This window comes from Oncorhynchus tshawytscha, unplaced genomic scaffold, assembly GCF_018296145.1.
Source record: "Oncorhynchus tshawytscha isolate Ot180627B unplaced genomic scaffold, Otsh_v2.0 Un_contig_2750_pilon_pilon, whole genome shotgun sequence".
NCBI classification, from domain to species: domain Eukaryota; kingdom Metazoa; phylum Chordata; class Actinopteri; order Salmoniformes; family Salmonidae; genus Oncorhynchus; species Oncorhynchus tshawytscha.
In genome coordinates, this window is record NW_024609718.1 from 30,999 (window position 1) to 44,505 (window position 13,507).

A 13,507-nucleotide genomic window follows, 5' to 3' on the forward strand; every position below is an offset into this window, starting at 1 on the left:
TTACAGGTAGATAGACACAGGTGGTTACAGGTAGATAGACACAGGTGGTTACAGGTAGATAGACACAGGTAGTTACAGGTAGATAGACACAGGTGGTTACAGGTAGATAGACACAGGTGGTTACAGGTAGATAGACACAGGTGGTTACAGGTAGATAGACACAGGTGGTTACAGGTAGATAGACACAGGTGGTTACAGGTAGATAGACACAGGTGTTACAGGTTACAGGGTAGATAGACACAGGTAGTTACAGGTAGATAGACACAGGTGGTTACAGGTAGATAGACACAGGTTACAGGGAGATACAGGTAGATAGACACAGGTGGTTACAGGTAGATAGACACAGGTGGTTACAGGTAGATAGACACAGGTAGTTACAGGGAGATAGACACAGGTAGTTACAGGGAGATAGACACAGGTAGTTACAGGAGATAGACACAGGTAGTTACAGGGAGATAGACACAGGTAGTTACAGGGAGATAGACACAGGTAGTTACAGGTAGATAGACACAGGTAGTTACAGGGAGATAGACACAGGTAGTTACAGGGAGATAGACACAGGTAGTTACAGGGAGATAGACACAGGTAGTTACAGGGAGATAGACACAGGTAGTTACAGGGAGATAGACACAGGTAGTTACAGGGAGATAGACACAGGTAGTTACAGGTAGTTACAGGGAGATAGACACAGGTAGTTACAGGGAGATAGACACAGGTAGTTACAGGGAGATACAGGTAGATAGACACAGGTGGTTACAGGTAGATAGACACAGGTGGTTACAGGTAGATAGACACAGGTAGTTACAGGGAGATAGACACAGGTAGTTACAGGTAGATAGACACAGGTAGTTACAGGTAGATAGACACAGGTAGTTACAGGTAGATAGACACAGGTAGTTACAGGTAGATAGACACAGGTGGTTACAGGTAGATAGACACAGGTAGTTACAGGTAGTTACAGGTAGATAGACACAGGTAGTTACAGGGAGATAGACACAGGTAGTTACAGGTAGTTACAGGGAGATACAGGTAGATAGACACAGGTGGTTACAGGTAGATAGACACAGGTGGTTACAGGTAGTTACAGGTGGTTACAGGTAGATAGACACAGGTGGTTACAGGGGTAGATAGACACAGGTGGTTACAGGTAGATAGACACAGGTAGTTACAGGGAGATACAGGTAGATAGACAGACACAGTTACAGGTAGATAGACACAGGTGGTTACAGGTAGATAGACACAGGTAGTTACAGGGAGATAGACACAGGTAGTTACAGGGAGATAGACACAGGTAGTTACAGGGAGATACAGGTAGATAGACACAGGTAGTTACAGGGAGATACAGGTAGATAGACACAGGTAGTTACAGGGAGATAGACACAGGTAGTTACAGGTAGATAGACACAGGTGGTTACAGGTAGATAGACACAGGTAGTTACAGGGAGATAGACACAGGTAGTTACAGGGAGATACAGGTAGATAGACACAGGTGGTTACAGGTAGATAGACAGGTGGTTACAGGTAGATAGACACAGTTAGTTACAGGGAGATAGACATAGGTAGTTACAGGGAGATAGACACAGGTGGTTACAGGGAGATACAGGTAGGGAGGTACAGGTAGATAGACACAGGTGGTTACAGGTAGATAGACACAGGTGGTTACAGGTAGATAGACACAGGTAGTTACAGGGAGATAGACACAGGTAGTTACAGGGAGATAGACACAGGTAGTTACAGGGAGATACAGGTAGATAGACACAGGTAGTTACAGGGAGATACAGGGAGATAGACACAGGTAGTTACAGGGAGATAGACACAGGTAGTTACAGGGAGATACAGGGAGATAGACACAGGTAGTTACAGGCAGGTACCTGGAAGCGGTAGAGGGTGCTGTCGGGGACCAGGACCAACTTCCTGTGGTTCTGGAGGGGGTAGATGTACCCGTAGGCCACCAGCATAGTCCCAAACGCCTGGGCCTCTGGTGGAGGGAGGGGGAAGAGAACAGGGGGGTGAGAGGAGGAGGGAGGAGAGGAGGGGGTGTGATGGAGGAGGGGGAGGAGAAGAGGGGGAGGGGGAGGAGGGGGACCTGAGGGGGAGGAGAGAAGGGGGTGAGAGTTCATATATTATCAAAGCTCTTGGTTATACTTTAGTTTACAGCCTTTAACTAGTAGTGACTTGCTTGCATAATAACATGGTAATGAAGTAATAATTACATTAAAATATACCTTTATTGTGTTGGATTAATTAATATAAGTACCCAGCAGAATCCATTCATAGAATCCAGTTGCTTACCTTCTGTGGTAACCTTCATTTTGGTGACAATCCATGCTAGAATGTCCTGCCCTGTGTGATGGATGACAAGTGAATATTGATATTCACAGCATGACATCAGTGGGCTGGCTCTCACAGGCCTGGTCTCCACACAGACTACCTGTTGAAGGTACTACCTGGCTCTCACAGGCCTGGTCTCCACACAGACTACCTGTTGAAGGTACTACCTGGCTCTCACAGGCCTGGTCTACACACAGACTACCTGTTGAAGGTACTACCTGGCTCTCACAGGCCTGGTCTACACACAGACTACCTGTTGAAGGTACTACCTGGCTCTCACAGGCCTGGTCTCCACACAGACTACCTGTTGAAGGTACTACCTGGCTCTCACAGGCCTGGTCTCCACACAGACTACCTGTGGAAGGTACTACCTGGCTCTCACAGGCCTGGTCTCCACACAGACTACCTGTGGAAGGTACTACCTGGCTCTCACAGGCCTGGTCTCCACACAGACTACCTGTGGAAGGTACTACCTGGCTCTCACAGGCCTGGTCTCCACACAGACTACCTGTGAAAGGTACTACCTGGCTCAGACACAGTGCTGAATCCATCACTTGATAACAATGTGTGGGAGTTTATGCCGTATAGCTTAACTTGTGATTAGATTGATCAGTATATATATCTGTCTGTTTGTCTTGAAAAACTACAAATCACAATAACAACCAGCACTGAAGCAGGAAGTACCATGACTGTGATGACAATTTCCTGTCTGTCACATGGTCCTTCCTTCCCTTCTTCTCCAGCCCTCCTGTTCGCCCAAATGGCACCCTATTTCCTATATAGTTTGGACCAGGGCCCATAAGGCTACGTAGTGCACAATGTAGGGAATATGGTGCTATTTGGGATGAACAGGAGGGCTGGAGATGAAGGGAGGGAAGGACCATGTTGCTACATTATTCCCTCTATAGTGCTCTAGTTTAGACCACGCCCATAAGGCTACGTAGTGCACTATGTAGGGAATAGGGTGCTATTTGGGATGAACAGGAGGGCTGGAGATGAAGGGAAGAAAGGACCATGTTGCTACATTATTCCCTCTATAGTGCTCTAATTTAGACCACGCCCATAAGGCTACATAGTGCACTATGTAGGGAATAGGGTGCTATTTGGGATGAACAGGAGGGCTGGAGATGAAGGGAGGGAAGGACCGTGTTGCTACATTATTCCCTCTATAGTGCTCTAGTTTAGACCACACCCATAAGTCTACACAGTGCACTGTGCCATGTGGGATGTAAGTGTGACCTTTCCCCTCTGGCCTTGGTCTTAGCCCGGGATTAGAGGGCAGCTTGGGAGCACAAAGCCCCCACACAGATCTGATCCAATTGACCGCTGTCTTATATAACCTACAGTAGCAAGCCTAGCAGGCGGTCTACAAAACAGTCTGCCGCAGCTCTAGAATCTTAGCTTGTCCAATAACTACCCACAACTTCCCAGAATTCTGTTTGTTTTTTAAATAACAACAATGTAGCATTGATGGGAGGTGTTTCCCTACTGTTTCCCCTACTGGGCAGCACCGCTACCTAGCTTTCTATTGGCTTCAGTTGAATGTTTGGGTTGTTTCAGCCCTGCTACATGGCTACAGTGGCCATATTTCACTCCACCAGGAAAAGGATCTAGGGCAAAACATTGTCATAGTATAATAGAGATGGGAGGGGATATTGTTTGAGGAGATATGCCTCTCAGTGGGGCGACCATCTGGTGCTGTGACTCACCGTTGATGACATGTGGGATAATGGTTACATTGAGTTTCTGGTCGGCACCCTTCACCCCACTCTTAGGATCCTGCATCTCAACCACAAACACCTCCACCTGGAGCAGGTTGGGGGGGGGGGGGTAGGAGACACCCAGACTCAAAATACACTTTGGTTTGTTTCAACGAAATGGAAGAAAACAGTCCTATCAGGTCAAAGGTCATAGTGATGTGTTATGTATGATATCTCTGACCTCTGAGATGTGGAGGACCTGATTGGCTCAGAGCCATTTCCCCCTGCTGTCCAAGCAGCTAATTGGTTTAGAGCAGGGGTTCTTAAACTTTTTTAGCTCGAGACCCAAATAAGAAATTGACCGTCCTCCTGTGACACAAATGGTCCAACAACGACCCGAATCAAGAAGAAATAGTGGGTGATAATAGATGTAACTCACTACCCACCTCTCCACATTACCCAGGGCCCACTTTGAGTCCTGACCCACAAGTATAAGAAAGCCTTGTTTAGAGGTTAGATTGAGATTGGATCTCTAAGAGGTTTACAATCTCTTCGCTGTAAACAAAATAAATATACAGAAGCCTTACAGGGTATGAAACAATAACGTGAGTCTAGTAGCATCTTTTGATGACGCTATGCAGATTACCACATTGAAAGTCGTGATGACTTCCCAGCTGTTCCATTTCCATGTGTAATTGGATGGGAACAGGATTATGAGCGGCCAAATCCACCAAATTAGAACCTCTTGTAAAATAAATAACATTTTACAATTAACTTTTACAAACCAATTGATTCAGTTTTTTTTTAAGACATGAAAGGGTCAATTGAAACAACAATCTTGGGGCTCCTCGTGAATTTACTGTAAACTATAATAATCTATCAACAAGTAGACTATCACCAGCACACCTCAAATCAATCGACATGATGTGAATTTTTAGTTTATCTAAAGTCTATTACCTTTTTATCAAAACATTTAAAAGTATTGATAAATGACGTAAACGTACTGGTAGGTAACCTACATTTTTTAGGCATGCCATCCGTGGTCGGTAGTGCTGACCGTAATCTCTCAGCGTCCTAATTGTCATGTTTGCGGTCAGTCGATACGCGGACCTAAAGAAGAAAATCCAGGTAAGAAATGTTCATGAAAAAAAGTGATCACACAGGTATAATGGCCTATTCCATTGACCACGCGTCAGAGACTGCGTGAGAGGGGCCAGAAAGCGCGAGGACGGATTTATCAACCAATGACAGCTCGGCTAAACTCTGGTTTAACAACCTGTTTACGTGTGACAGTGACACCAACATACGTCACACCATCAAGCAACTATCAATTTGGTGGCATTATGACAGTAAAGCCTTGAATTGAAAAGTAACAGTAGTTGGATTATCGCTTAATGAAATATATATAAAATAAAAAAAATCCACGTAAAATATTTGTCGCCCCAGAATGTGGTGAAAGAGGAAGGATAAAAACTTTTTTGCGATCAATTCACTGGATGATAAAATAATAATAATTTGGCATATATATATATATATATATACTTTCATTTGATTTCTCATTTAGGCCTATGAATTTCACAGGTAAACTAGGGCTAGTCTACCTTAATAACCACAGATGGTGCCAAAAACGATACCACAGGTGAAGGTGTCGGACCGACATGACTCCCCGGGTATACACTGCCCTCTACCGCACCCAGGTGGTACTGCTGATAAATGCATGATATTAAATTATGACGACCTGCATTGCAGTGCACCCTTCTGATGTGTTGTCATGTTGTAACCAGTGTATATCTCATCTCCTGAAGCCTCACCACCTCCACGATACCACATCCGCAAGGTGGAGTGTAGACGAGAGTTTTCGGAGTGAATCTTGTTGTTGCGTGCCTGTCTTTGTTTGTTGAAATCCATGCTTTTTAATAAAACGTTAATCAAATACAACCACCGACTGTTTATTTTGTTGCTGTTTCTCCAAGATGGCGACTCGTCTTTCTAAGTGAGGCACAATGTGTGTAGGCTATGGTTTGTTACTGTATTAAAGGTATGATTTTTCAATTGTGTTATCAATTATTATTCGCAATTACCTTTTGAACAAATTCCTATATTGAAATACCCCTAGCCATAAATAACTTGTAGGCTGGTCTAAAACAATGAAGTTCAGTTACTCTAGAAAATGCAATGAGTGGGCTTCAAAGTGTAACAAAATCTGAGGATATGGGCATCCTTTTGTCATCCGCCCAAACATTGAGAAAATTATATTACACAGGCCCGGGTTGAACCGGGCAATGTCCTGTCACATCATCGGGCGAAAACTGCGAGGGAGGAGCACCTTTCTCAAATCAAACAGCAATCTGCACCGCTCGGTCATGTTGTCAACAAGGCATCGTCCAAAACCATACATCTCTTTTCCATACAATAAATATAAGATTTGTCATACTAGTTTTCATTGGGAAGGCAGATAAATCGTTTTTATCAAAAGCAATCACTTTCGCATGTAAAAATACAAGAACCCTCCTCATCAATCCACGTGCTTGAAAACGTCACTTTTATTTTCAGCCGACTTCGCCGTCGTCGGCCAGAGCGGGTTACCTGGTTCAGGCCCGGGAAGGCAGCCCGGTTCCAAAACGAACGCAATCACTTTTCACCCGGTTTAAACTCCACACACAGCGGTAACCAGGGCCAGTTAAACGAACCCCCTCATTGTGCTTTAGCACTGTGCGCGCTCACACACACACAGACGTTATCGTAATCGCGCCCCGCCCCACCCGCCCCGCGAGTAGACTCTCCAGTCGCTCAGCCTCAAACCAACTCTCTCTACTGTATCGATGAAGTTGTTTCAAAGATGGCGGATTTCCTGCCGTCCCGGTCCGTTTTATCTGTATGTTTTCCAAACTGTATCCTCACGAGTAACGAGGCAGAACAATTAAGGAAATCTAAAGAAATAGACAAACGTATTTCGCGGGATAAACCGTACGTGAAACGGCTGGTGAAGATTCTCCTACTCGGAGCGGGTGAAAGCGGCAAGTCCACTTTCCTGAAGCAGATGCGCATCATCCATGGTCAGGACTTCGATCAAAAGGCCAAAGAAGAGTTCAAGGCCACGATTTTTAGTAATGTTATTAAAGGTAAGGTACTTTTTAGGTTGTTCGTTGTACTTTATATAACGCCACTGGTGAGTTTTTTTGTTTTGTTTTTTGTTTCCCGAGGCCTTTTGTTGACTTATTTGCTCTGTTGAAGAGTTGATGTCTGAGTGGGAAGTAGCTAGCCAGCTAGCATGCTAACAGTAGCCGTAACTTGGTATGCTAGCTGGCTATGTTGGGAGGACGGGCGCACTCACAACTGTTTTCTTCGCTAGCCTAGTTAGCTAACACACACACACACACACACACACACACACACACACACACACACACACACACACACACACACACACACACACACCTGTTTTCTTCGCTAGCCTAGTTAGCTAAGCTAACACACACACACACACACACACACACACACATCTGTTTTCTTCGCTAGCCTAGTTAGCTAAGCTAGACACACACACACACACACACACACACACACACACACACACACACACACACACACACACATCTGTTTTCTTCGCTAGCCTAGTTAGCTAAGCTAACACACACACACACAAAGCTAGAAGAAACGCCCATGTTTATTTGAAAGTGTTTCTGTGCACCAGTGGGATTTGAAGAGATGAGGCCACACAAACCCGAGCCGGGGGGGGTTTCCCTTTGAACATGATTCAGTTGTCTGAATATATCTCCTGATATCACGCGTATTGTTTGTCCCATGTCAGTATTATTCAGGGGTTGGAAAATAGTATGACAGTTTATCAGCTGTTTTTTATTTTTTATCAGGCAATGTACCCAGCTAGCAGTAAGCTTTGGCTAACTAATGCGCACGCTGGCTTTGTTGCTGTAGTTTAATGTATTTATAAACCTATTTTAGTGTTTTTTTAAAACATGAATCTTGAACAGTCATAGTGAAATAACTTAGTAGCTAGTCTGGAAATCAGAAAGCTTAAAATTGTTTTAATCACAGTGGATATAACTAGATGAAGTATATCATAACCATCATTGCACATATTTGAGAAAAGTCAGATGCGTGACGTTTTCATGTTATGGAAACCAAGCCGTATACGAGGACTCGGATGGGCATCCTAGGGGATTAAAACGTGGAGACGGATAATAAACCGTTAAAAGTTTAGGTTGATTACTGAAGGCAAATATGTCATTAGTAACTCCTTGTTCGTTGGTGCGGAGTGTATAATGAACAAAAATATAAATGCAACAATAAAATATTTCACAGAGTTAGATCATAGAAGATCATCAGTCAATTGAAATAAATTGGGAATACAGATTCATCTGTTGGTCACAGATGCCTTAAAAAAAATGGGCCTCAGGAATTTGTCACGGTATCTCTGTGCATTCAAATTGCAATCTGTAAAATGCAATTGTGTTCTTTGTCCGGTAGCTTATGCCTGCCCATACCATAACCCCACCACCATGGGCATTCTGTTCACAACGCTGACATCAGCAAACTGCTCGCCCACATGACGCCATGCATGTGGTCTGCGGTTGTGAGGCAGGGTTGGACATACTGCCCCCCAAAAATGTAATGACGGAGGCGGCTTATGGTAGAGAAATTAACATTCAATTCTTGGAAAAGAAGACATGCTCACTAACAGGGGTGTAAACAAATTTGTGCACAACATTTGAGAGAAATCAGCATTTTGTGCGTATGGAACATTTCTGGGATCTTTTATTTCAGCTCATGAAACATGGGACCAGCACTTTACATGTTGCGTTTATATTTTTGTTCAGTGTATAATGTGTGAATATATGTAGCTATAGAAACCAGAGGTGGCTGGTGGGAGAAGCTATAGGAGTACCAGGCTCATTGGAATGGAACAGAGTCAAATCTGTGGTTTCCATATGTTTCATACCATTCCATTTATTCCATTCCAGCCATTATAATGAGCCCATCCTCCTATAGCTCCTCCCACCAGCCTCCACTGATAGAAATCTCGGGAACCGAACGTTTCTTCAAGCCTGCACTATAAAGGTGTTTACACATGAGCAGCACTAAACGGCAGTTGAACCGCAAGAAAATCTGGCTACCGTGTAGAGACGAGCGGTCCCGGTTGTTGTCAGCTTGAATATTGTCATTAAAATGTTGTTTTTGATTGGTTGGCAAGTTGAACTCTGTGCATTGGTCGACCATGTGCTACGGCTCTGTGCATTGGTCGACCATGTGCTACGGCTCTGTGCATTGGTCGACCATGTGCTACGGCTCTGTGCATTGGTCGACCATGTGCTACGGCTCTGTGCATTGGTCGACCATGTGCTACGGCTCTGTGCATTGGTCGACCATGTGCTACGGCTCTGTGCATTGGTCGACCATGTGCTACGGCCGCTCAAGACTTCAGCTAATTTCATCTTCTGGTGCTGAGCCAGCAGTGCTGCCACTGCTCACGAGGACGAGCACCACGAACCTTGCCACTTCCGCTTTGGCACCCGCCGCCCTACTCTTATTGAAGTCTGAGATCTTTTGCCGGTTGCCACTACCTGCCTGTAAACGTGGTAACAGCATGCAAGACACGCTTCCACGTGGCATACCACTGTCGATCACATCATATAGGCACCGGTTTCAGACTGTTTCCATACAAATTTCCACACATTATGCAATCAGGACCGACGGGCAAGGAATCACGGGTTATTGATAAACCTTCACTAACAGGATTTTCGTTTAAAAAAAAACGTCCTCTTTAAAATGTGTCAGTTATTTTTTTGGCCTCAGCATTTTAACCACCTACGTCCTTTATAGGGCAACTGGAAACCATGTTGTTTTGAGGCGGTGATAAGATGTGATGTGATCGCTCGTATTCCAATTGTTTCTATTCACCCAGACAGTCTGTCAAACTTGCTAGCTAGATCAATTGGCTGCTTTGTTTCTTACCTAGCTAGCTATTTGTTATTTTACTGTAAATAACCTTGACTTGTCAGATCCTCCCCTGAATGTTGAGTGTTTTTAGTTGAAAGTTCAACACCGGTGGATTTCAGTCACGTTTTGGTGGACTGAGGGATTAGGCCGAGCTGTATAAAATCTGAAGAGAGAGAGAACATGAAAGGGGTGTTTCTGCCTCCAACTTGCGTGGTCATACCAGGTCTGGTAGTCGTGACAACCCAGCCCTGCACACACTAGTCAATGATATGACCAGAGATGTACAGCAATACTACAGTCCGATAACTCCTGTTATGCAAACAAACATCTTTTATGGGGGTGAAACCACTCTGGGTGGTTTCCCCCCCAGTTGGCTACTTTGTTCATTACGCAGACTAATTTAGGTTTCCTGGTACACACTGGTTTGTTAGTGTAGCAGTCCTGAGGAAATAATAAATTAATTGTCAACTATACAATTATAGTCATTGTGTTGTTGTTTTTTTGGTCAACTTTTCCTTTGAGTCGTTGATCACAATGAAGCTATTTATCTTAGACTAAACTCTTCCATGTAATGTCTTCTTGACAGGTGCACACTTGTTGACACACCGTTTCTCAGAACTCCTATTAAAGAACCATGTTGAATCATTGTGTTAATTTTAGATGGGTACTTTACTGTTATTTGATCATCAGACATGGAGGATGTCCCCGGTAGCTCTGTCTGTGTGGGTGGGTGCAGGGGGTTCCCAGCCTCACACCATGATGTCATATCCTTACTGTGAAATGCATGAATGGGGGGGTATATACACACACACACACACACACACACATTGGGGCTAAGCCCGGACAGGATCCCCAATGAGGAACGCTGTGTTTTGTCTTCTATGACAGATGAATGGTGGGAGTCTTGAGGTTCGTCCCAAATGGCTCCCTATACACTTCACTAACGTTTTGGCCTGCGCCCTATGGACCCTGGTATAAAGTAGTGCACCATTTGGGGGACGAAGCCCCCTGATGACTCTGCTCTGTTCTCATCTTCAGCGTCCCTCAGACAGGAAATATAGATGTAGCCTATAGACCTGGTGGTGAAAGGCCTGTGTTTAGGGACCTTATCTCATCGGTCTTCTATTTGTAAACAAAGGGCCTTGGCTCATCATGTTATGATTTAAATTCTTTAATCCATCTCTAAATCTCCCTTCTGCTAAATCTCCCTCTAAGTCTTCAGTTCTGACCTGATGGGGGGGGGGTGCATGTGTTTGTTTTAGCTAAATAAATGGTCTGTCCCTGTCTCCTAAATCTTGTTGTACTTATTTATATTCTACAGGCCAGTTTATCTGGACTGTATTTTATCCCTAAGAAGTGATACGATCTACCCTCCCTTTGTCTCTCTGGAAGAACAGCCTAGTGCATGTCTGGATAGTATAGCCTAAGTCTAGATGTGGTACCCTGTTCCCTAGATAGTGCACTGCTTTTTGACCTGGGCCCATAGGGGGGGGGTCTGGTCGGAAGTAGTGCACTATATGGGGAATAGGGTGTCATGTGAGCCAACAGGCGTTGTGTAGCATTAATGACAGTGGCAGATTTTTTTTGTCCGGCCGACTCGTGAGGAGCTAGCAGGGGCCTCGGGTGTTGCACTTCCTCTTGTGATGTCATAGATGGATGGACGGGTGGTGTTGGATCTAGGCTGAACTCTCCCAGCGTGAGTCAACTCTTTCAGTTATTAAACAGAGATGTTAGAACAACTTTATTTTAAAGCCTCCGGAGTCTCAGTGCTGATCTAGGATCAGATACCCCCTGTGTTATTCATTGATTTAATAGGCAGAACTGATCCTAGACCAGCAATGTCTCCTACTCTGAGATGCTTTGTGAGTATGTGCTATGAACGCCTGTTCAGTCTAGGGTAGGGTTGTCCAACCCTCTTCCTGGAGATCTACTGTCCTGTGGGTTTTCAGTCCAACCCTCTTCCTGGAGATCTACTGTCCTGTGGGTTTTCAGTCCAACCCTCTTCCTGGAGATCTACTGTCCTGTGGGTTTTCAGTCCAACCCTCTTCCTGGAGATCTACTGTCCTGTGGGTTTTCAGTCCAACCCTCTTCCTGGAGATCTACTGTCCTGTGGGTTTTCAGTCCAACCCTCTTCCTGGAGATCTACTGTCCTGTGGGTTTTGTCCAGTTTTCCAACCCTCTTCCTGGAGATCTACTGTCCTGTGGGTTTTCAGTCCAACCCTCTTCCTGGAGATCTACTGTCCTGTGGGTTTTCAGTCCAACCCTCTTCCTGGAGATCTACTTCCTGTGGGTTTTGGAGATCTACTGTCCTGTGGGTTTTCAGTCCAACCCTCTTCCTGGAGATCTACTGTCCTGTGGGTTTTCAGTCCAACCCTCTTCCTGGAGATCTTCCTCAGTCCAACCCTCTTCCTGGAGATCTACTGTCCTGTGGGTTTTCAGTCCAACCCTCCTGGAGATCTCTTCCTGTGGGTTTTCAGTCCAACCCTCTTCCTGGAGATCTACTGTCCTGTGGGTTTTCAGTCCAACCCTCTTCCTGGAGATCTACTGTCCTGTGGGTTTTCAGTCCAACCCTCTTCCATCTACTGTCCCCTCTTCCTGGAGATCTACTGTCCTGTGGGGTCCAACCCTCTTTTCAGTCCTGTGGGTTTTCAGTCCCCTCTTCCTGGAGATCTACTGTCCTGTGGGTTTTCAGTCCAACCCTCTTCCTGGAGATCTACTGTCCTGTGGGTTTTCAGTCCAACCCTCTTCCTGGAGATCTACTGTCCTGTGGGTTTTCAGTCCAACCCTCTTCCTGGAGATCTACTGTCCTGTGGGTTTTCAGTCCAACCCTCTTCCTGGAGATCTACTGTCCTGTGGGTTTTCAGTCGAACCCTCTTCCTGGAGATCTACTGTCCTGTGGGTTTTCAGTCTAACCCTAATTTAGCATATCTGATTCAGCTAGTTAAGGTCTTGTTGAGCATCTAATTAGTAGAATCAGGTGTGTTTAAATTAGGGTGGGACTGAAAACCCATAGGACAGTAGATCTCCAGGAAGAGGGTTGGACTGAAAACCCACAGGACAGTAGATCTCCAGGAAGAGGGTTGGACTGAAAACCCACAGGACGGTAGATCTCCAGGAAGAGGGTTGGACTGAAAACCTTGTCTCAGATCTCATGGAAGAGAGTTTTAGAACAGGCTGAGTCAAACCCACAGGCCGCCTTGTCAGAGCCCTCATGGTGAGCCACAGAGCCTTGTCAACCTCTGAACCCTGGTCTTTGGGCTTTGAGCCCTCTGCTCTGAGCCACAGGGTCTGCTGCCTTGTCCAGCCCCTGCTCTGAGCCACAGTCTGCTGCCTTGTCTCAGCCCCCTGCTCTGAGCCACAGGGTCTGTCCTCTTCTGCTCTGAGCCACAGGCCTTGTCTGGCTTGTCTCAGCCCCTGCTCTGATCCACAGTCGGCTGCCTTGTCTCAGACCTCTGCTCTGAGCCACAGTGTCTGCTGCCTTGTCTCAGCCCTCTGCTCTGAGCCACAGTGTCTGCTGC

The 13,507-nt window shown here is 45.4% G+C and overlaps 2 protein-coding genes across 6 annotated transcripts in view; one reads left to right on the forward strand and one right to left on the reverse strand.

The window, feature by feature from the left end:
* LOC112242346 (regulator of G-protein signaling 9-like) overlaps positions 1-5,318 on the reverse strand; it is a 29,577-nt gene extending 24,259 nt beyond the window's left edge. For 2 of the 5 annotated variants that reach the window (XM_042317232.1, XM_042317231.1), the window contains exons 1-4: positions 5,036-5,308; positions 4,041-4,137; positions 2,293-2,343; positions 1,872-1,978 (exon numbers count right to left, since the gene is read on the reverse strand). In XM_042317232.1, the coding sequence (XP_042173166.1) occupies positions 1,872-1,978; positions 2,293-2,343; positions 4,041-4,137; positions 5,036-5,116 (336 nt within the window). In that variant the 5' untranslated portion in view covers positions 5,117-5,308. Of the gene's footprint in view, positions 1-1,871; positions 1,979-2,292; positions 2,344-4,040; positions 4,138-5,035 lie in introns of all 5 variants that reach the window. The other 3 variants (XM_042317228.1, XM_042317229.1, XM_042317230.1) reach the window with 3 other exon arrangements.
* Positions 5,319-6,776: 1,458 nt separating this feature from the next.
* LOC112224721 (guanine nucleotide-binding protein subunit alpha-13-like) overlaps positions 6,777-13,507 on the forward strand; it is a 37,868-nt gene continuing 31,137 nt past the window's right edge. Inside the window, 1 exon segment of the mRNA XM_042317233.1 lies at positions 6,777-7,153. Within this exon segment, the coding sequence (XP_042173167.1) occupies positions 6,871-7,153 (283 nt within the window). The 5' untranslated portion in view covers positions 6,777-6,870.